General features: G+C 39.1%; 1 protein-coding gene across 1 annotated transcript in view; it reads right to left on the reverse strand.

Annotated features, from left to right (window-relative positions):
- Positions 1 to 2,649: 2,649 nt before the first annotated feature.
- LOC129438987 (uncharacterized) overlaps positions 2,650 to 22,316 on the reverse strand; it is a 60,010-nt gene continuing 40,343 nt past the window's right edge. The window contains exon 5 of the mRNA XM_073863407.1: positions 2,650 to 11,784. Within this exon, the coding sequence (XP_073719508.1) occupies positions 10,451 to 11,784 (1,334 nt within the window). The 3' untranslated portion in view covers positions 2,650 to 10,450. The remainder of the gene's footprint in view (positions 11,785 to 22,316) is intronic.

The following is a 22,316-nucleotide window of genomic DNA, read 5'->3' on the forward strand; positions in this document are numbered from 1 at the left end:
CTGTGTAGTATCGCTATTCTACCACTAGATGCTCTGCGTACGCATACTCAGAGGTGTGCGTATATTTACACACATTTCTACGTATAAGTGCAATTTGATAAATTCCACACTTTGCGTAAAACTGTTCCTACGCACACTTTACGCACACTTCTGTGCGTACGCACGTTTGATAAATGAGGCCCCAAGCTTTTAAAGTCATAAAGAGAGTACATCGTAGTACAAAGAGATTATGATCAGATTAAAAATACATACACACATTTTTTTACAACGTTGTATTTTCATTTTAATTAGGAAATGTTGCAGTACAACATTTTAAAAACGTTTTAAAAACCACACCCTAAATATTAACAAAAGTGATGTTTTATAAACGTTGGGAAAGTGTCACGTTTTCTTTAGGTAGTAAAAAAACATAAATCAAAGTCACAAAACTACGAAAACAAAACCAGACCAAAATGCAATAAAGACTAAATCATGTCTGATCTGAACTAAACTCATGTTGAAATATCAGTTGATGGTTGTCCAGAATAAGTCCTCAATACTCCATCAAACTGAAGGTAATACTTTGGAGTATGTATGTAGAAAACAGTCTGATCTTAAGTGTTTTGTGTTGTTTTAAATCTCATTGTTATCTGTCAGGTGAACTGCAGTTACTCATCTGATGATCAGAAAGTGTCTTCACACATAACTCACAGCTAATGTTTTTACATCTGTGTGTTTCTTTCATCTGTAAACTCACTGGAAGAGAGGACAGAAGTTCATTTAACTTTGTAAGGGGAACAACTATGACCCCATCCATCCGTTTGGCCCAACGACGGAATCCAAACGGTGGCAATGACTTATAGCGCGTTCAGTCTTTTCCGGCGCTTATAAAGACAAATTAACGTTACGCAACTTTACACCTGACTCCAAAGATATAAAACGTATTGTAATATGAATCGAATTGATGTGATTTTGGAATTTGGATAAATGTTTGATCATTCTATTTACTCATGTTTACATTGGACTCATTCATTCGATTACCAATGTCATATCAGTCCACACCGGCCGTTGTGTGGGTACTGAACACAAACTCGACCGTACTAGAGGTTGTAGCTACAGCAATTTAACAAAGTCAATTTCTTGTTAAAAGGTCCCCATATAGCTCTCAAAAATCGCCAATTAAATATAAGACATAAGACCATAATCAGAGGTTCGATCTAGCTCCTTCTAGACGCCTATAGTCAAATCATAGGACTATATAACAACATGATTATGAAGAAGTAATCAGTGGCGTGTTTACCATTTTGGGGGCCCTAAGCAAAGTCCAAGAACCGGGCCCCCCATGCCCCAGCATTGCCCAAGGTTTTTCATTTGAATTGCACAACAATAATATTCAGTATATAGAATTAAGTGAGATATATATAAAGCGGATTTATTTTGTTTTACACTGCTTAAAATAACACTAAATTGTTACAGTTTGGTATGACCAAAATTCTTGGTTTAAAAAAAATTTTCCCGCCCCTCTCAGATATATTTTTTGCTCGCAAATGTCTTACAGGATGTATTTCAAACAATGTAATTAATACTGCAACTTCAATGTCTGACATCTTACTAAAAAAACTAAATGAGGAAAAAGACAAAGCTTTAGATTATGATTCAGACTGATCTAACAAGCTGAACTAACAAACACCAGCAAACAACATTGTAAGTTGGTTATTGCTTGAATTTATGGATGGGAATCACATAACTCTCATGTTCATATTGTAAAACCAAACTTACTGTGAGATACAACAAGCATATAGACTAGACAAACATAAAAGATTAGATTTGATGACAATAATGAGATACAGAATATGAATGATCTATTTTCGACATGATTAAAACCACTGCGTGGTGTCTTTATCATGTTTATACCTGTACGAGCGTGGAACAAAAAATGTGTGTCACCAATCACAGGTGTGAAGCCCAAAGTCTTTAAAGTAAACTTGACCATAGAGTGAATGTTGTGCAGTTACGAGAGCAGAGGGAGTCGAGGGAGCGCTCATTCCAGCACTTGTGTGGCTGCATTTGTGAGCGCTGAGCAGAGGTGCGTTTTCCCGTAGAGTTTCGCTCATGAAGTAGCCTATATGTGCCCTCACAAGGATGCGCGCATATATTATTCTGCGTACAGACTCGCACATATCGTGCTCGTGCATGCTTCATCCGTACCTTAGATTTGGGTCTGAATAAACGTAACATACTTTCGCACACCTTGTGGCCAGTAGGGGGCCCCCCAAGCCCGTGGGGCCCCATGCAATTGCGTGGTTTGCGTGGTGGGTAAACACGCCACTGGAAGTAATTAGAATTACCAAGTGCGATTACAAAACAACTTAGTTAAGGTTAAATAATTAATCTGACCATACAATAACTAGAGGTTATGGCTAAAGCAATTTAACGATACCGTTTCATGTTTACGAGCTCTCATTAAATAGTATCCATATAGCCCCCACAGTCGCTTACAACACTTAAAAGAACTATCACTCCGATAGTCCATGCGACTGCCCACCAACATAGTTAAGAGGCAGAATCTAATTAACATGAATTAACCCCGATCAAAGATTTGTGGTAACAAAGGATATCGTAGTACTTTATAGTAATTTAGAAGAGTCAATAATACAGAGCAAATTAGAATGAATGCAAATGTAACAATTTATTAACCAGGTAGGAAAAACATAATTCAAAGCCAATTAATATATCCAATTCAAATACAAAACAATAAAGCGAAAAACCATTGCATACCTGGTAAGGAGATGAAGATCTGGTTACAGATTCCTCAAAATAAAATAAAAAGAAACATGATGCTGTATCAAAACTACATCACGGGGGTGCATTTCTAGATATTGAAAGTCCCGCCTAAGTCTTCTACACATCTCCTTAAATAACCAGAGAACAAAGAATATAGGAGTTTGGTATTGATTGGTTGTTGTAAAATCAGGGGTGTAGCCTAATAAACATACAGTGGGTGATTGGTCAACATGTCTAAGTTAGGAGTTGTCTCCCAACATTAGGTGAAGTTTACTTATTTATTGTCACAGATTAACATTGAATCCTGTTGTCATATTAACAAACCCAAATGTACCACTTGCATTAAAACACTTCATATAACACCAAACAAAACCAGTTTCACATTCTTTGTACATGTAGAATGTATTGCTTTTATAAAACATGAGGAGAGGGGGACAAGAAAGTGTGGTCGGGTGTGACTCTGTCCCACACCATGGGGTAACTGTCTTGGGGGGTAGATGTGAATTCTTTGAGGAAGGTTTCGGGGTAGATGTGAATTCTTTGTGGAGGGTTTCAGATGATAATTCAACAAGGAATTAGGAAGCGGTTTCCTGTGGATTCAGCCATTTGTTGCTGGCTTCAGGAAATACCTTTTGTCTGGGTTTGGCACCACCATTCAGCTCTTACAACTTCAAACAAAAAATATCTCATTCGGACAATATGTGCTTGTTAGATCAACACAACGTCTTCTGATGTAACTTGATTTGCCATTGTTTTATTGTCAGCTAGTCAGCTAAAGTTTTCCAAAAGCAGATACCCTGCCTTTAAATGTAAAACTTGCATTTTATAGTCAGGAGCTTTATTTATAGGACCAACATTTACAGTCAGGTTTACTCATTCTGCCTTATGAAAAACACACATTCAGTAAAGCTGATTGATTGCCTACAAATACATACAAATACCTTGTTCTTTTCTATCATCCTGGTAGGTTGTTATTTTCAAATTTTTATCATATTTCCTATGTTTTAAGATTATGAATTCTACTGTTTCCTTTTCTCCCCTAAAATAAAATAATGTTTTTAAAGAAATTATTTTAAATTATTCTCTCTTGAATGTGCAAATAAAAGTGCAGTTATAGTGTTAAAGCCTTTATTTTCATTTGTATACATGTACAATGACTTTGCTTTTTTACAACATTACATTCGACTGTTATTGTCATTAAAATACTAATAATAAAGTAAAAAAAAACTGTTATACAATATATGCTGTCTGTGCAATGAAAGTGTGACATGTTTGCATATAGGTCTATAGCAGAAGGCAGGAGACGTAATCATTGTAAAAATGAACAAAGCAGTTACTAAATAATCTGAACAGTTCTTTCTCAGTGTGTTTCTATCCAAGTCAAGACATTATGGTCCCATGACATTAAGACTTTGAAACCAATTCTTAAAATCACATAAAATAAATTAGTTTGACACATAACAAAAGAGTTTTTAAGAGATTATACAATAGTGTTAATTTGTGTTGCTTTCATATTTTATTGACACATTTATCATTTTTATATATAGTTACAGTATGTTTGCTGCCTGAAAAGAAAACAACCACACACATACACCCCATTCACACAGCACTTTGTTCACAGAAAATACTTGTAAAATTGCCAGACAAGCTTCTGTGTGAACGCAAACATGTCCCATAAATCTTCTGCATGTCATCGCAACAATTAAGTTATGGTTCAGCTCTTTAAAACGAGAGTCGAGATATTTACATCCAGATCAACATTCACGAGAAGAAATGACAGCAAACTGGACTGAAGCGGATATCATGTAAGCTAGCTCATCACTATTTGCGCTGAAGCAGAGATCATTCAGCAGCATATATATCGTGTCACATGCAAATGAGCTTATAACACACAAAAATGCCCACGCGTCATCGCAACAAGATATATCGTTATAAAAAATACACGCGAGTGGTTTTTGGAGAGAGAAATAATGAATAATAAGCAAACTTCAGATACTGGCGAGAAGAAAGTGCAGGATTTCAAACAGGTCACGTGTCTTATGGGACCTTTCCAGTATCTGTGTGGGAAAGCTAAGTTTTTATAAGCTGTCGAACAGTAAAACCCAGCCTTTAAGGAGAAAAAAGTGGATCGCCGACTACGTTTCCCCCTAGTGGACGCAGTTCAACTCATAGATATGTATAAAGGCTAGGGCTGCGTCCGAAACCGCATACTGTATAGTAGGTACTGAATTAGATGAAGTACCTACTTACTTGGCGTTAAAACAGTAGGTACTGTATAGTATGAATCCTGGTAGTATGAATGAGATTCGGACGTACTACATCCGCCATGTTGCTACATCACGTGACATACGTCGTCATCACTTCGTGTCATTTCAGCGCGAAAACAGCCGCGTGCCTCTTCTTCTTCGTTGGATAACTCCTCGTCCGGGGCATCATGGGATAGTGTAGCGTCCATCGTATGCACACTGCAAAATCTAACCGGAAGTAGTAGGTCATCCGGGTACTTTTCGCATACTGTTTTTCGAATACTATGTATTCGGACATACTACTCGCTTCGCCTACTGCTTTTCGCGTACTATATAGTATGTAGTAGGCGGTTTCGGACGCAGCATAGATGTCTCGCCCGCGCTGCTGGCCAATCGAGTGGAACGTCCGCATTTTGGCGGCCATCTTACCACATGACGCTCGCTCATTCGTAGCATTGAGTTATAATGGTACAGGTACTTTTAAATGACCATAACCCGCCCAATTGTTCACCGATTTTCAAACGATTTGGTTTGTTATACGTGTCAAAGATGTACCTATGACACTGCATGCTTATACTAAAAAAATAGAAAAAATTCATGAAAAATGTTAAAGCATTCAGAATTATAGCCACGCTGATAACGTTTGTAAGAAACCAAACCGTTTGAAATTTGGTAGAAAATTGAGCAAGTTATTGTCATTTAAAAGAACCTGCACCATTAAACAAAAAAATGAAATAATTTTTTTAAAAAATTATCATGTTTTAAGAAGTATCATTTTGAATACTTTTGTTAATTAAAACCAAAAATATATTTATTGGATATAATACACTAATAATGTAAATGTAAATATCTTTGGTTAATTTGTAGAGATAGCTACAGAGAGAGAGGAATCACCAACATGCATAGACGGAAAGATGAAAGTAGAGCAGACAGACTGAGAGAGACTATTTTCTTGAGCCGATACTTCTTTTGCTCACTCAGTTTACTTGTAACATTTGGCATCATCGTGTCATTTTTATAAGTCTCAATTTAAAAAAGTAACATTTATTGAACTTAAAAAACTATATTTCTGTCTGTAAATAATGCCGGAAAATCTCGCTGAACACAGCAGCCACAAATCGGCCAATGACATTACACATAAAACTCACAAAAATCGGCCGATATATCGGTCGTTCACTTGTTCTTTTATATGAAAATTGATTCAACCTACCTCAAATCAAATAAAAAATTAAGTTTACTTCAAACTCAAAAAAGTAAAAATCAGCAACAAGAGAATAAGTTAAGGAGGTTTAGAGAAGTTAGAATGTGTAATGGAAAAACAGGCACACATTTGTACACCAACATTACAGATGGACATGGGTGCACACACAAAAAAATTCTGTAGTTTATACTGTGGGCCTGAAGTTTTATATGGACATACATTATGTCATCTTTTTCTCAAGAGATGTGAAAATCAACACAGCATCTTGCATCCCTTCAAGGACTGATCTATCCGCCATCTCTTCGGCGTAATTTCAGTTTTTTCTGCTTTTATGTGGTGTTGCGTTAGATATTCTTTGTGCTGTATGTTTTGACTGCATAATGCCAACCATTTTTGACTAACTAATTACTTTTTTTACACAAAATATGGACCACCCAATATGGTCAGGACGGAAACAAATAATGTTCTGGAAAAATAAAATAGGTTTTGTTATCAGAAAAGATGACAATTTTATTTAGTTAGATAAAAATTTAAACTAATGAATCGTTGAATTTGCAAACTGTATAAATGCATGTATGGCAATTACAGAGAAATATTGCTTTCAAAATGCATTTAATTTGATGAACCACTCTTATAGCTTTGTTAAAATAATATTTCTAATCAATATAACCATGACACTGTCTTTAAAAAAATGTTAAAAATATATTTAGAAGGTTAATGTAAAGAAAATCAGAATAGGCTATTAAAAACCTAATTTTTATATCAAATGTTGTTGTGTTTCGGTAGTGACAAATTCTGGGAGAGAGAAAACATTTCGAAACTGTATAAAAACATGCTAAGAAACTAAAGTGTCCAATCAGTAGATTAGTGTTCCTTAGATGTTCTACTATGTTTATGACTACAAAGCTTGCAGGAAAAAACACACTTTTTTCAAGAAGTTTTGAAGTGTTAATTTGCACCAATTCGGTAGAATGGCCCTTATACATATCTATGGTTCCTCTAATAGGAGTACTATGAAAAGTTGCCTGTTTCCACTTTTGTGTCTTTAAACGCTTATTTTTTGAAGTCGACAGCTTATAAAAACTTATTTCTGTGTTCTTTGGCTTGTTAGCTGTACATATTGTCACACAGCAGCTTTTAGGCATTATTTTGTTTTTTGTTATAAGCCAGAAATAACAAGGAGGCAGCCTCTCGCAATACAAAGTCAATGGAGATGGTTGGATTGTTCCCCCCGGTGGGTGTGGTTATGACGCGGTGCCTCTGTCTCTATTACATTTTCTGAACGTTTCTGAATGGGGGCGGGTCTTGATGAGAGATGACTGACAGTAGTTGATAACGTTCTTTGACAGCTGCACAGGATGAGCTAACGTTAGCTTGCTTTGCTTGTGTTCATAATAACAACAACATGATAATAACTTTCTGCGTACTATGTTTACCGTAGTTACACAAAACAAGCAACAACTAAGCCAAATTATGTTTTAGATATTTTGATCATGAGTCTGTGGGTAAACTGTGCTGAAAAACAGTACTCGAAATCCTCCTGACAAAAGTGCTGGGTGCATATTCAAATTTTTGAGTAGTGGTGTGCCAACTGAGGGCCGCGTTGATGTAAGCAATAAAAACTCCCGGTGGCTTGAATTTGTTGTCCTTGCATCCACATACTGTTCTAGTCATCTTTTATTGAGGGTTTTGGTGATTTCCCCTTCAGAGACGGTAAAAGCGAAGTTACTGTTTGGTTGGGTTCGTCTGCTGTCTAACTTCAAATTACCTTAAGTTGATTTGAGAGCAGGTTGAGTGGTAAAAGAAGCTATATTAGGCTTGTTCCACTTCATGCGGTGCCGTAAGAATCGAAAGCCAGATGACCTCAAAGTACAGCGAGAGCAATTTGGGAAATCATACGGAGGAGTTTGCTTTTAAATCGCTCTGGCGGAACTTTGCCGGCATCCTGCTGCCTGATAACAGGCTAAAATGTGTAGGTTTTAATTTCGCTTTAACAGTTTAGCACCTCACCTGGCTGAAAAAATGCAATTTCTAAGGCGTTGACTTCACGTCAGGTCGTCACGTGGGTCGCACATGGTGCTAGGCACTGAAAGTTCGAGATAGGACCAACAGCAGAAGCGCGGAACCATACGTCATGACAGCCCGAGACCGACAGTCCCAGCCTGACAGTCTGAGACCGGAAGTGGCGGAGTTGTAATCTCACATAGATATGTACACTAGATGTCGCCTTGGCTACGGCAGTTCATTGGACCGAATGCGTCAAACAGAGCCGCCATCTTGAAACAGGGGAATCCCGCACCAGCGTCATTGTAGGCAATGGTGTAACAGAAATAAAATCACCATAAATCGTCATGAATGCGATTTTCTTGGTTTTCTTTGGGTTCGTTTCAACAGTCAGACATGTATTGATCATTTAGTACTGGAAAAAATAAAAGTTTTGATTTTATGAAAATTTACTTTTTCTTACTGTAATGCATAGTGCTAGTAGCCCTTTCATCCATGCGCAGCACAAAAGTCCGGCATCGTTCATGAATTCGAAGTACAGGCGGAGATAGCAGCTTTACCTAGATACTTCCTATGACAAGACCGATGGCGGCTGTTTTGACGCATGCTCAGAGCCCCAAGGCGACATCTATTGTATATATCTATGGTAATCTCAGACCGGAGATGGACAGAGAATTATTAAACGTTAAAATCTATTAAAATGCTTTTTCATTCAAATCAAATGCTCAAGATTTATTTTTTAAGATTTGTGTTAAATTTATTTTTATTCATTTATGACACATAAAAAATGGATAATAAACTATACATTTAACTAAAAACTTAATTGTTTGTAGCAAATACAATTTTTTACGTTTTACATTATTTTACACATTACATAAACACACATAACTTACATACATACGTGTGTGTGTATATATAAAATATTGACAGTTTCATCGGACGCACGTGATACACGTCTGGATCCGAACCGTACTTCCGGTTTCGTTTTTTTAATGGTCTGACTAGTTGCTAAACTGATCTCTTGAACAAATGCCTCGTCGAAAATAACAAATGCTTTGATTTCATAATTAATCTATGTGGTTTTTTTTTGTGCTTGTTATATAAATAAACTCCATTTAAAGAACTTTGTTGTTATTTATTCTTAGCGGAGTTTACCGGAAGTTACGTGCGGACCGCGACAGCCGCTTGTTTATGTTGTTACTGCTGAAACGGTCTATAATTCATCGAAATATAATTCGCCTCAGTCATTGTGAAATCGCCCTATATATTTATAAATAATATACAGTTACATCTCAAATATCGTAAATATATCTTTTTAAATTAAATCTTTTTAATACATTTCTTAAAACAAGCACAACACACACTCTGATCTCACGGTACTTTGATGTTGAGTGAATCGCTCTGTGCAAGCCCTGCATTTTTTTTATCGACGTGGGTTTTGATCACAGTCCATGCTCTTGATATAATGGCTATGATTTTCTAACAAAGTTAGCGTCCGTTTGGAGCATAAAAGACAGAAAACGCGCATGCCTGCATAATCATATCACCGTAATATTTACAACGACACAGAAGTAGCGGAATGCCTTATAAGGCCCACTTCCGGCCTCAGACTGTCAGGCTGGGGCTATCAGTATCAGACTGTCATGACGTATATCTCCGCTGTTCTGCAGTTGGTTAGTAGTATTGGAAAGTTCAAGAACCCACCATAGATTATTAGGCCCAATTCCAATTCTATTTTATACGCCTAACCCTTAACCTTGCCTCCTAAAACAGTGTGAAAACGGGAAGGGTTAAAAATATTCCCCTTAGAAATGGGACACCACTACTAGACTGTCATATGACATCATACGTCAAAGTAGATGCAATATTTGTCACATTGCCACCTTCACCTGCAGTCATATAGTTATAGCCTACAAGTGGCCCTGGAAGCCCAAAAGCAGCACACCACACACCCCTCTAATAATGCTCTTCTCCTCAGTCTATTATTCACAATCCGGTTTTCCACCATTGTTGGAGTAAAAAAAGGCTTCCCTGCCAATGACGAGTAATTCCGGCTTTCCACAATACAAGATAACTAATGGAGGTAGGATAAAACGTCTTTTTTGTTTGAAAGCAGAGGGTCTATTTCTTTATTTGATATATTGTACATTTTCTGGAAGACATTAAACTTTTGTGAAAATCATGAAAAATGCTGGTGCTGGCTGGCAACTTTTTTTAAACGCTGGTGGGGAAAGAGTTAAAGGTTCTGTCCAGTGTGAAGTCTCTGATGGACTCTGAAGGGACCTGAATAAGCAAACGTCTTGTCACACTGAGAGCATTTGTAAGGTTTTTCACCTGTATGAACTCTCTGGTGCCTTAGTAAGGTATCCTTTGCACTAAAACTCTTCCCACAGACACTACAGTGATAAGGTTTCTCTCCAGAATGAACTCTCTGATGAACTCTTAATTGAGATAACCAAGAGAAGCTCTTTCCACAGAGACTACAGTGATGTTGTTTCTCTCTAGTATGAACTCTCTGATGCTCTATGAATTGAGATGAACTAGAGAAGCTCTTTCCAATTTGAGCGCAGACGTAAGGTTTCTCTCCATTGTGAACTCTCTGATGGTCTTTTAAGTAAGATGAATAAGTAAACATCTTGTCACACTGAGAGCATTTGTAAGGTTTTTCACCTGTATGAACTCTCTGGTGCCTTAGTAAGGTTGATTTGTGACTAAAACTCTTCCCACAGACACTACAGTGATAAGGTTTCTCTCCAGTGTGAACTCTCTGATGGGCTTGTAAGTAACGTAAATAAGCAAAAGTCTTGTCACACTTAGAGCATTTGTAAGGTTTATCACCTGTATGAACTCTCTCATGGATTATCAGCTGATATTTATGGCAGAAACGTTTATCACAGTGTGAACACTGATGGAGTTTCTCTTTAAAGTGAATATTCTGGTGTCTTTTTAATGAACTTGAATCCCTAAAGGTTTTGTCACATTCACTGCACTGATACGGTCTCTCATTGGTGTGTAAAAGCACATGAGTCTTCAGACCACGTTTACAGCTAAATCTCTTCTCACAGTGAGGACACTCGTACATTTTTTCTCCTGTATGAACTCTCTGATGAACCCTTAAATGAGATGAATTAGAGAAGCTCTTTCCACACTGAGCGCATTTGAAAGGTTTTTCACCTGTATGAAGTCTCTGATGAACTTTAAGATTGTGTTTGGTTCTGAAGTATTTTCCACATTCAGTGCAGTTGAAAGGCTTTTCATCACTGTGTATCCTCATGTGAATATTTAGTTTAGAGGAAGAGACACAAATCCTCCCACACTGCTCACAGTGAAACTGCTTCTTCTTCTCTCTGTGGTCTTCTGAATGAAGTTTCATCTCTTGTAAGGTAGTAAAGCTGATCTCAGATCTGGTGAAGAGTTTCTGTTCTGTGTGTTTTCTCTCATGTCTCTCTAAATGTCTCTGTGAGCTGAATGTCTTTCCACAGGTGATGCAGGAAAGAGTTTGTGCTGTCAGTCGCTCTTTTGATGTTGAGGACGTTATTTCTATATCCAAACATGAATCACTCTTCACATCTGAAAGAAACACGAAACAATTAAATTGTCTTTTTACTCTTATTTGCACAATTTGGATGAAGAATTGAGATTCTGTATCTTTTTCTAGATTCACACATATAGACAGAAGACAGGTGTCAGTCCTGTTATTACAGATGGGTCATTGCACATCAAATAAACCAACATTTGTACACAGCAAAAAAAAACATTGTAATCATTTTTGTTAATATGTTATTAAAATAATAACAATATAACTAGTAGGGTTGTGAAAATTAATCGGGCAAATGCGCGTTTTCTCAATGAATGAATTTGAATGAATTACGGTGAAATGCAGCCACATCCCAAAGCCAGGGGGAGCTCTCGCTTAGAATCACAATTTGTGCCACAGAAGAAGTAGCATACCAAACACTATTCCAGGAAATGTATAAAGGAATATTTATATCGCTGTTCTTCAGATTGTTTCAGGTATTTTCTTGATAATAAAGAATATTTTAAATGATTGTGTTTGACACGTGTTGCTTTTTTAAATGCACGTTATAAACGAGTCAAACTTGTAGTGATTTTAGATTGATAAGGACTTCCTACTGATCACGGAGCCGTAGTACATGCACAAGCTGTGCATGAAACGCTGAATCGGAGCCTTACGATTCACAAATCGATTTTAGACAGGTCTTTTTAATGGGAGCGCGATGCATCGATGCAGATCCCTAATAACTAGTGATCAATGACAAAACATAGGGTAGTTTCCCAGACAAGGATTAGCTTAAATCAGTACTGGGCCTTAGTTTAATTAAGGAATATAACTAGTTTTAACAAACATGCCTTACTAAAAACTAGGGCTGTCAAAAATTGACGCATTAACGCAAATTAATTTTAACGCCACTAATTTTATTAACGCAACGCGCAATTTCTGTTTGACCCATGGTCCAGCCCATAGTTGAACGAACAGAGACGCAGACAAATAGCCGCTTTTGCACTATCGGGCTTCAAGCGGGCGTCCCAGTGCCTGCTGAGGCCTGTCGCGTTTGCATTGTCACTTCTGGGGCATGATCGTGCTTCACTGGTGCTTTGTGGGGCTTAAGGCCTGGCTTAAGACCTTGGGCCAGAGCGGGCTTCTCAGGGCTAGGGGAGTGGTAAAGGTCAAAGGCGGAGTTTATCTGAGTCTCTGGCAAGACTGATCGATGGTATCTACAGTCGGTGAGTTAACATGCTACATAACTTTTGCATACAAAACACTTAAAATACAATACAAATAACGATTGCATAAGTGTCTTACATGGGTGTTTATTGTGTTATATTGTCATCTCTGTTGAATTTTTTAGTCAGCCCTTAGAAAAAGTAACCATGGTTTTATTACATTAGTCATGCTTTCTGGTATTTTTGAGATTAATTTAACTCTTATTTGAATGTAGCAAACTTTATATGTGGGTATACTGTATGTGTATTTACAAACACTTTATACAAAACATCACATGTGCTACTTTATTCTTTTGTGTCCGTTTTACAGAAAAATGCCAATGTAAAGCTCTCAGTTTTTTCACCAGGAGTTTTTATTTTGTATATGAGAGATGACACAGCAACAGATGCAAGAGCAGGAAATAAAACGAAGATGATGATGATGAGACGACAGAAGCCATGGATGTTGAAATCCGTCCGGAGGAGATGTCTTTAAATACACTGTTTGTGCACTGATATAAACTTCATATGTAAATAAAGTACCGCGCTATTATTACTATGGCTGTTTGTCAGTTTATTGAAAATGATTGCTTAATAAGGCGTCGTGATTTTGGCTACACAGCTGGAGGTCTGAGGCTATTGGCTCCGTGAGGCCCGTTTGAAGCCCTGGCTCGCACAGGCCCGATAGTGCAAAAGCAGCTAATGTGACCTGTCTAAATGAGTCAAAGGTTTTCATAGAAATAAAAAACACTAAGCAAATCGTCTAGCAAATCCAATGCTCTAAGTGTTTGTTGGACATCTGAAATGATCTTTATTAAACGTCTGAGAGGTGCAACGTTACCGTCCTCCTAATGCTTAATATAATACAAAGATGCGTCTCAATTTATTTTGGTTTCGCTTTTATGCATAACTTAGAAAATAGACTGCAGGACTTGCTTGATGTTAAAAGAGTCATTAAGAGAGATAAAGTTCGGTACCTGACTAATGTTAAAGAGTTATTAAGAGCGACCAGACTCAAAAGCGATCTTCCTTAAGGGCAATTTATAGTCGTGCATAAAGGGCTCGTTATTACGCTGACTGACTGACATCTGAAGCGCGTGCACACAGACGCGCGAGTGCGCGACCTGGATATATAGACATCTACAAACTTACAGTTTTAAAAATATCTGTTATGATAAGAATTCAGGGAGGTAGTAGAATCTATAATCTGTTATGTCTTAAGTAAATGTTTGGTTAACTGTTGGGTAAAAATATCTGATGTGTATTAGATTACTTGGATTTTAAGCAGTTTAACATATATTGATGATGTTTTTGCTTTGTGTGTGCTAAATCTATTAGTTTTACCCGTGATTTTAAGGTATGAATGTGGTAGTTTAATGTATGAATGTGGTAATTTTTGTAGTAATTTAACTTTGCTGACTCATTCAACTTCAAACAGGTGTATTTCTGACATATTTTGTTATATTTCAATAAATCATGCATTGTTCTATGTTTTAATAGAGAATGTCAAAATATGAACAACTATTTTTTGAAAATTAGCTAATTCCGACTCAACTTGCCAGCACAGGTCACAAATGATGCAGCAGCAAACAAAAAATAGAGAAAGAAAATTCTTCTGAAAGGAAAATTTATATACAAAACAATGGCTTGATGGTTCTGTTAAAAATGTAAACAGGCTGTTGTTAAAATAATTTGCATAAAGCATCTATATATGTATATATGATTAGAGTATTAAAAACCTGAAAAGTGTTAAATTAGGGTAAATTTAGAACGGATAAAAATGTGTGATTAATTTGCAATTAATCGCGACTTAACTCATGAAATCATGCGATTAATCTAGATTAATTTTTTTTATCTATTGACAGCCCTACTAAAAACATTACTGTTGTGCATTTTGAGGCCAAACAAAGGGCACTGATGTATTTTAAGATATGTCAGTGCAAGTTGTTTTCAGTTTGAACAGCTTTTACATTTATTTTAGTCTAGGACTAGTCTAATCCCTGTCCAGGAAACTGCCCATTAATGTTATGCATGATTATGAGTAACCCACAGTTTTGTAAGAGTCGTCAAACGGAGCAATATTTTTTAATTTGTACAGACAACGACTTTCACAATCCTTGTTGCATTATATGATGACACTTCTAAAATGAGATGAAATATTTTTTTAAAGGGATAGTTCACCCCAAAATGATCACTTTTCCCTGTATCGTTCTAAACCCCCAAGAGCTCAGATTGTCTTCAGTAGAGATTGACAGATAATGATTTTTTTATCGATACTGACTATTTGGAACTTATTTGCCCGATAACCGATATGCTGAACCAATTTTTATTTACTGTTATACTACTGTTTTTGACAGACTTACAACAACACTAGCCAACTGAACAAATCCTTATAATAATAACAATCACTCCCTCTTTGCATACAATGTAATAAACAGAGCCCGACCGATTTATCGGTTTGCCAATTTTAATCGCCGAAATGAGCCTGTCGCAAATATAGCTGTATCAGCGTATAAGCCGCAGATATGCAGCCGATATGAACGTTTTTCACAGAACAAATGCTTTTTGAATGATGCAAGTACTTGTTTGTCCATTTAATTCAGTCAGTGGTCTCTCAGTTCAGGCAGCGGCAGTCATGCGGTGTCTTCACAACATTTTTACACCTAATGTTTGCGTGTCGGTGTGAACTCATTTCAAGGAAAACAGCAAGGGACAGCATGTGGTTGCAAGTGGCAAACAGTAAGCCCTTAAATGCACTCACATCTGAGCTACAATTATGTCAACAACCAGTCAAGAAACCAAGATGTTAACAAGTAAAACATGACAGACATATCCTCCTCTTCCATTTCTACTCTGTTAAATAAAAGTTACTGTAATGTTAGCTTTAAGACACATCAAAGCTGCATGGGGGAATTTAGGCCAGACTTTGCTCCTAATTAGTTATTCTATAAGCAATGACTTAAATGCTATCTGTATGCTTTTGTAAATGTATGATAAAGTAATAGCATACTATATCTAATTTCTATATAAGATAAGTTGTCCACACACAGAATGCTATGGTGGATAGGTTCAATCAGAGTGCAATTTCATGACTTTAGAAATGCAAATTGGTCACATGAAACATCCAAAATGTCCATAAACAGAGGTCAGACAGCTAAAAAGTTGGTAAGTTAAACAAATGAGAAAAAGCAGTACAAGAAATAGAAAAAAATTGGCATCACTGCATACTTTACCAGGTAAGCTATTGATACGGATCCTTTTTAAAGTGGCTACTGTATAAATACAATAACCTGATGGCGGAAGGAATAAAAGATTTGGAGTAATGATTACTGTATACCAGGGGTCTCCAACCTTTTTATAAGCAAGGGCTACCACAATGTATAAAACAATCTGGAGGGCTACTTTTTGATATAGTCTTCTTAAAACTTTTTTGTTTTACTTGTTTATTTTATTTTATTTGACTTGTTTATATGTTTTAGTATTGTTTAAAATTTTAACATACATAAACCAAGCCAAGCTAATATAAAAAATATGTAATGAATAAATATTACAGTTGAGACTTTTAATAGAATGTGCTTTGGCGGGCACCTCACAGACTCTGTGCGGGCACCACGTTGGTGACCCCTGCTGTATACTATGTACTGTATGACTGCTTTCATTTTTGTTTCACATGTGTATCTGTGGAGAGTGTGGGCATTTACTCATCTTTAGCCTACTTTTAGGTAACATCTACGTATTTAATATTTAATTTATCACATTATATGATTAAAATAGTCTCAGGCCTAGTTAGAATATAGCTAGCATATTAAATATAATGAAAAAAAATGTAGTGCATGCTATGCATAGTGCCTAGACCTGCCAACAAATGCTTATTGTTATAAGAAATTCAAGAAAAGAAAAGAAAAACAATCCTTAGACCTATAGACCATTACTGACCTCAATCACACCGGGTCCGGCTCCCTCAGAATCAACTGGCCTGCCAATCTCCTGCAGCTGCTTCTCTTTCTCTGTCCTAAAATATTTTCTAATATCCATCTCATCTGCTCAATGAATTGAAGGATACAACAGTATTGCATTAACAGGGACCCTATGATGACATTTGGTTTTCAGTGACAACAACATTCTATGGGGATTGATACTGTTGAATATGCCTCTTTTAGAGATATTTTATTTTAGAGATATTTTATTTTAAAGATTATTAGGCCTATATTGTTGGCAAAGAATAAAGAGTTGTGATTAGATTGCTAAGTTAACAATTTCTTGTATTTTGCTTGTGCAAGACTAAAGTTTTTCATGACATACCAAACCAAAATATTCCCATTCCTTTACCTCAAGAAAATGTAGCTAAAGGTAAGCAGCCAGCAGGTAATTAAAAACAACTTACAATTTCACTCCTCCGTATCACGACACTTAGTAATCTTTATTTCACCATTAGCGTGCGTACTAGCGTGTGTATCAGTATTAGTTTGTGTGTGTATTGTGTAATAACAAGCTTCTTCTTCTTCTTCTGGTGTTTAATGGCGGTTGGCAAACCAACTAAAGGTGCATTTTCCGCCACCTACTGGATTGGAGTATGGAGCACAATTTGTAATAACAAGCTACAATAGCACATACAGGCAACCGGAAGCGATCGCAGTTTTCCGGTTTGGTCACTTGACGTTCGACATATGATGTTTTATTAACAAAGTTCGGGAGGAGCACGTTCAAATAATCAACCTAATTACCTTGTAACTATGACCAGCTGTTGACAATCAGCAATCAGGTCTTCACCTGATCGGCATCAACAGAAACCTATATAGACTGAAAATCAACTCACCCTCATTCCTTGATAGTTTCAGCATGAATTGAACATTGCTTAAAACCAACGCCAACATCTTCTTTAAGAAGTTCCATAATCTTCACATCTCTCTTCAACCAACTCTTCCATCTACAAAATCCACACCCCGCCGCCAAGCCACAAACTAAACAAGGAAAGATCACAAAGCTACATCTCTACTCACCAAAAGGTTTTCCATCCTCGCAAGAGCGGTTTCGTCAGACCGCAGCAGGCTTTCAGCCTGTCCAGGTTGTGATCAAGATTCTGCTGCCAAGCCTCAATAATTTTTTCGCTCCGAAGATCGCCGCAAAGCAGCCTGCCATGCACTGCACGATGCAACACATCCCAGCGATACAGGTTTCCCATCCAGCTCAAGCATGTTTCCGCCAGCGGTGTTATAGCCCTGCTTTCACAAACCTTTCCATCTAATTTCTAACCCTTTCCCCTGTCTGTGGCCTGCGGCTCCACCATCGGGCTCGAGCACGAGGCTGCCTCCACTAGCAGCATATGCCCGGACGCCCCTAGCTTTTCCCCCTTGTTTTCTTATAATTATAAATCAAACCGGCATGACATACATACACAGCACACATTAATTCGTAACTTGCATCATGTTGCCAGTTGCGCAAGAAATAACTTCAAAGCCACATGCACACTGGCAGTGGAAGCAGCTCCTGTTATCCTAATTTAATTCCATACTGGGAAACGCGATCGTTTTACATAAGGAACACAACCCGAGCCCATATTGATTCCTGCCCCGCATCTGCAGGTGACACATTGATGTTGTTCCGCTGGCTCATGTGCGTACCCTGCTCAGGGGTTGCTTTTCCCGAGCAACGGCATAACGCGCTGCTAAACCACCATACCGTGCATAGTTGGAGAGGCCAGCTGGCTTGTCATGACTATTTCCCGAAAACATAGCAACTCTGTCGCACATCCGTCGCTGAACTATGTTGGCTCAACAATAAAGTAAATGATGTCAAGACAAATTAATCTGTTCAGATCGATTTAATTTCCTCTTATTGCTGTAAACTACATACATCACATCATAGCTTTTGTTGTCACGTTTTAGTTCTCTGTTGTTTAAATCCAAGATTCGTCTTTCATTCGCAAGTTTCCTTCTACGTCACTCATTCCGGGGATTCCCCAGGGTCTTAAAGCTCGTAGTTCTGTGCAGTTTTCCAAAAACAGCGCTTCAATTCTGTTTACAACCTAAAAGACATGAAACATACTTTGTCTATATTTAGATTACGGTTATAGAAATCACTGCATGCTGCTTTCTTATTTGTTTAAAAGCATGATCTACCCAAGTCTACATGTTATACTAACTAGGAACTATACTTCTAACCACAGCCGTCCAACTGATATTTGGACATTTAATGCGGCTGATAAATAACGTCACTGAGCCTGACTAAACTTAAGAGCACTTTTTTGAGATCTTTTCAAATAAAATATCATGTCATTTAATTCAACATGGATAAAGTGCAATTTTAAATAAATTATTTATTGATAAATAATGTTCTATTAAAGAAGCGGATTTTGTTTGTACCCTATTGCCATCAATCATAGTTCTTAAAAAATTTGGAAAAATTTTACAAAGCATGTATCAGCATGTCACAATTAAAGTAAAACTGAAATTCTGAATTAGCCAAGGAAATTGGAACCAGTGCATCTTCACTTGAAACCCCCACCTCAAATGCCTCTTTAGATACCATCCTCCAAGCTGTATCCCCCAGAATCCTACAAACCTACCCAACCCCTTGGAAGAGCTTCAAGACCTTCTACTCTTCTTACAACCTGTTTTTCCTGATTTTGTCCCTACTCACCATCTCATTCATATCCTACCTTAATCACCACAAGAACCTCAAAGCCAGCTCCATTAAAGGATACCTAAGTGGAATCCAAAATTTTCGACAAACTTCTTTTCCGGCTCACCCTCTCCAGTAATAGCCAGCACCCAGACATCCACGCTCGTTAGGAATCCAAAGAACCCACCTGTCCTGATGCAAGACAGCCAGTAACCTTAGAAATACTCACCATATGCATCTCCACCCTTTGTCAAGATTTCCACTCCACTAACACTACCCTCATACTCTACGCAATGTTCATTCTGGCCATCACTTGCAACTTCAATCCAAATAATCACCCAACAGTTTCAGATCTATCACTTCTGGACAACGATACCATTTCTTATTCCATCAAACAAAGCAAGACGGACCAAATGAGAAAGGCCATTCCATTTACATCTTCAACTTCCAAACACCAATTCAACCATACCAGACTCTCCTAGCATATCTACATTCCAGAGACTCCCAGGCTAGATCCACATCAAACCCACTTTTCACAGATGACTCAAATCGCCGGGTTACACGCTTCCGGTTCCAAAACACCTTAAATCTGTCCTACTCCTATCTGGCTTCCCAGCAGACCTCTTCTCCAAAACCTACATTTGATCGAATCGCTCCAACATCAGAGAAACTCAACGGACCTTCATCAGCGGATCCCACCAGCTCAAAGACCACATAAACTATCAGACTTTATCCACTGCCGCAGCAGTGATGTTTCCTCTGCTCCCACAGGAGCCCCCATCCCTTTTCCCCTGAACTCTACTAACCCCCACTGCTATGGAAGTGGTTTCCTTCTGCTCCCGCAGGAGCCCTCCCTTCCACAATTTCTCCACCACTACAGCAGTGATGTTTCCTCTACTCTCACATCAAACCGCTCCCACATCAGAGAAACCCAACAAACCCTCATCAGCGGATTCCACCAGCTCCAGGACAACACAAACTATAAGACTCTCTCCACTGCCACAGCATTGATTTTTCCCTCTGCTCCCGCAGGAGCCAGATTTTTACTAAAATCCACTGCCGCAGTAGTGGTGTTTTTACCATCTCCCGCAGGAGATCTGTTCTCCATTGCTGCAGCGGTGTCATTTTCTCTGCTCCCGCAGGAGCCCTGCTTTTACTAATCCCCACTGCAATAGCAGTGATGTTTCCCCTGCTTCCACAGAAGCCCTACAATCTAATGCCGCACCAGTGACAAATCCTCTGCTCACGCAGGAGCCCTGTTTTCCACCGCCGCAGCGGTGCTGTTTCCTCTGCTCCCGCAGGAGCCCTGCTTTCACTAACCTCCACTGCTATCGCAGTGATGTTTCCCTCTGCTCCCGCAGGAGCCCGTTTCCACTGCCGCAGCAGTGATGTTTCCCCTGCCTCCTGCAGATGCCTGTCTCTCCACCGCCGCAGCAATGTTGTTTCCTCTGCTCCGCAGGAGCACCGCTTTCACTAACCTCCACTGCCCCAGCAGTGATGTTTCCTCTGCTCCCGCAGGAGCCCTGCTTTCCACAATTTTCCTACACTGTCGCAGCAGTGATGTTTCCCCTGCCCTCGCAGGAACCCTATTTTCACAGCGGTGCCTTTCCTCTGCTCCCGCAGGAGCCCTGCCTTCCACTAATCTCTACTACCATCGCAGTACTGTCTCCTCTGCTCCCGCAGGAGCCCTACATTTCACAAATTCTCCACTGCCACAGCAGTGATGTTTCCTCTGCTCCCGCAGGAGCCCTAATTTTCACAATTTCTCAACTGCCGCAGCAGTGATGTCTGTACTGCTCCCGCAGGAGCCCCACCTTTCACAATCTCCACTGCCACAGCAGTGTCACTTTCCCTGCTCCCGCAGGAGCCCTGCTTTTCACAATCTCTGCTCCCGCAGGAGCCCTGTTTTTCCCAACCGCCGCAGCGGTACTATTCCCTCTGCTCCCGCAGGAGCCATGCCTTCTCACATTCTCCACTGCCACAGCAGTGTCACTTTCCCTGCTCCCGCAGGAGCCCTACTTTTCACAATCTCTGCTCCCTCAAGAGCCCTATTTCTCCACCACCACAGTGGTGTTGTCTCTTCTGCTCCCGCAGGAGCCCTGCTCTTACAATTTCCCCACTGCCGCAGCAGTGATGTCTCCCCTGCTCCCACAGGAGCCCTGTTTCTCCACCGCCGCAGCGGTGCGGTTTTCTCTGCTCCCGCAGGAGCCCTCCTTTTTTACAATTTCCAACTGTCACAGCAGTGATGTTTTCTCTGCTCCCGCAGGAGCCCTACCTTTCACAAATTCTCCACTGCCGCAGCAGTGATGTTTCCTCTGCTCCCGCAGGAGCCCTACCTTTCACAAATTCTCCACTGCCGCAGCAGTGATGTTCCCCCTGCTCCCGCAGGAGCCCTGTTTACCGCCATTTCACATTCCGCTTTTTTGGGGGGCACCTACACTGTTCCCGGCTGCTGTCCGATGCCAGTATTGCGATCTTTTGGGGGATTATTCTGGGTTCGGGCCTAAGGCCGAGCCCGGAACCCTCTCCCCGCCAGGAGGCGCTCCGGGCTCAGGCCATTAACGAGCTCGGAGCCCTCTCCTCGGACAGCACGCCAAATACGCATATTAATAACCCTGTTCAGAATTATTTGTAAGTGTGAACTCGTGAAATGATGTTTTATTAACAAAGTTCGGGAGGAGCACGTTCAAATAATCAACCTAATTACCTTGTAACTATGACCAGCTGTTGACAATCAGCAATCAGGTCTTCACCTG

This window comes from Misgurnus anguillicaudatus, chromosome 24 (assembly GCF_027580225.2).
Source record: "Misgurnus anguillicaudatus chromosome 24, ASM2758022v2, whole genome shotgun sequence".
NCBI lineage: Eukaryota > Metazoa > Chordata > Actinopteri > Cypriniformes > Cobitidae > Misgurnus > Misgurnus anguillicaudatus.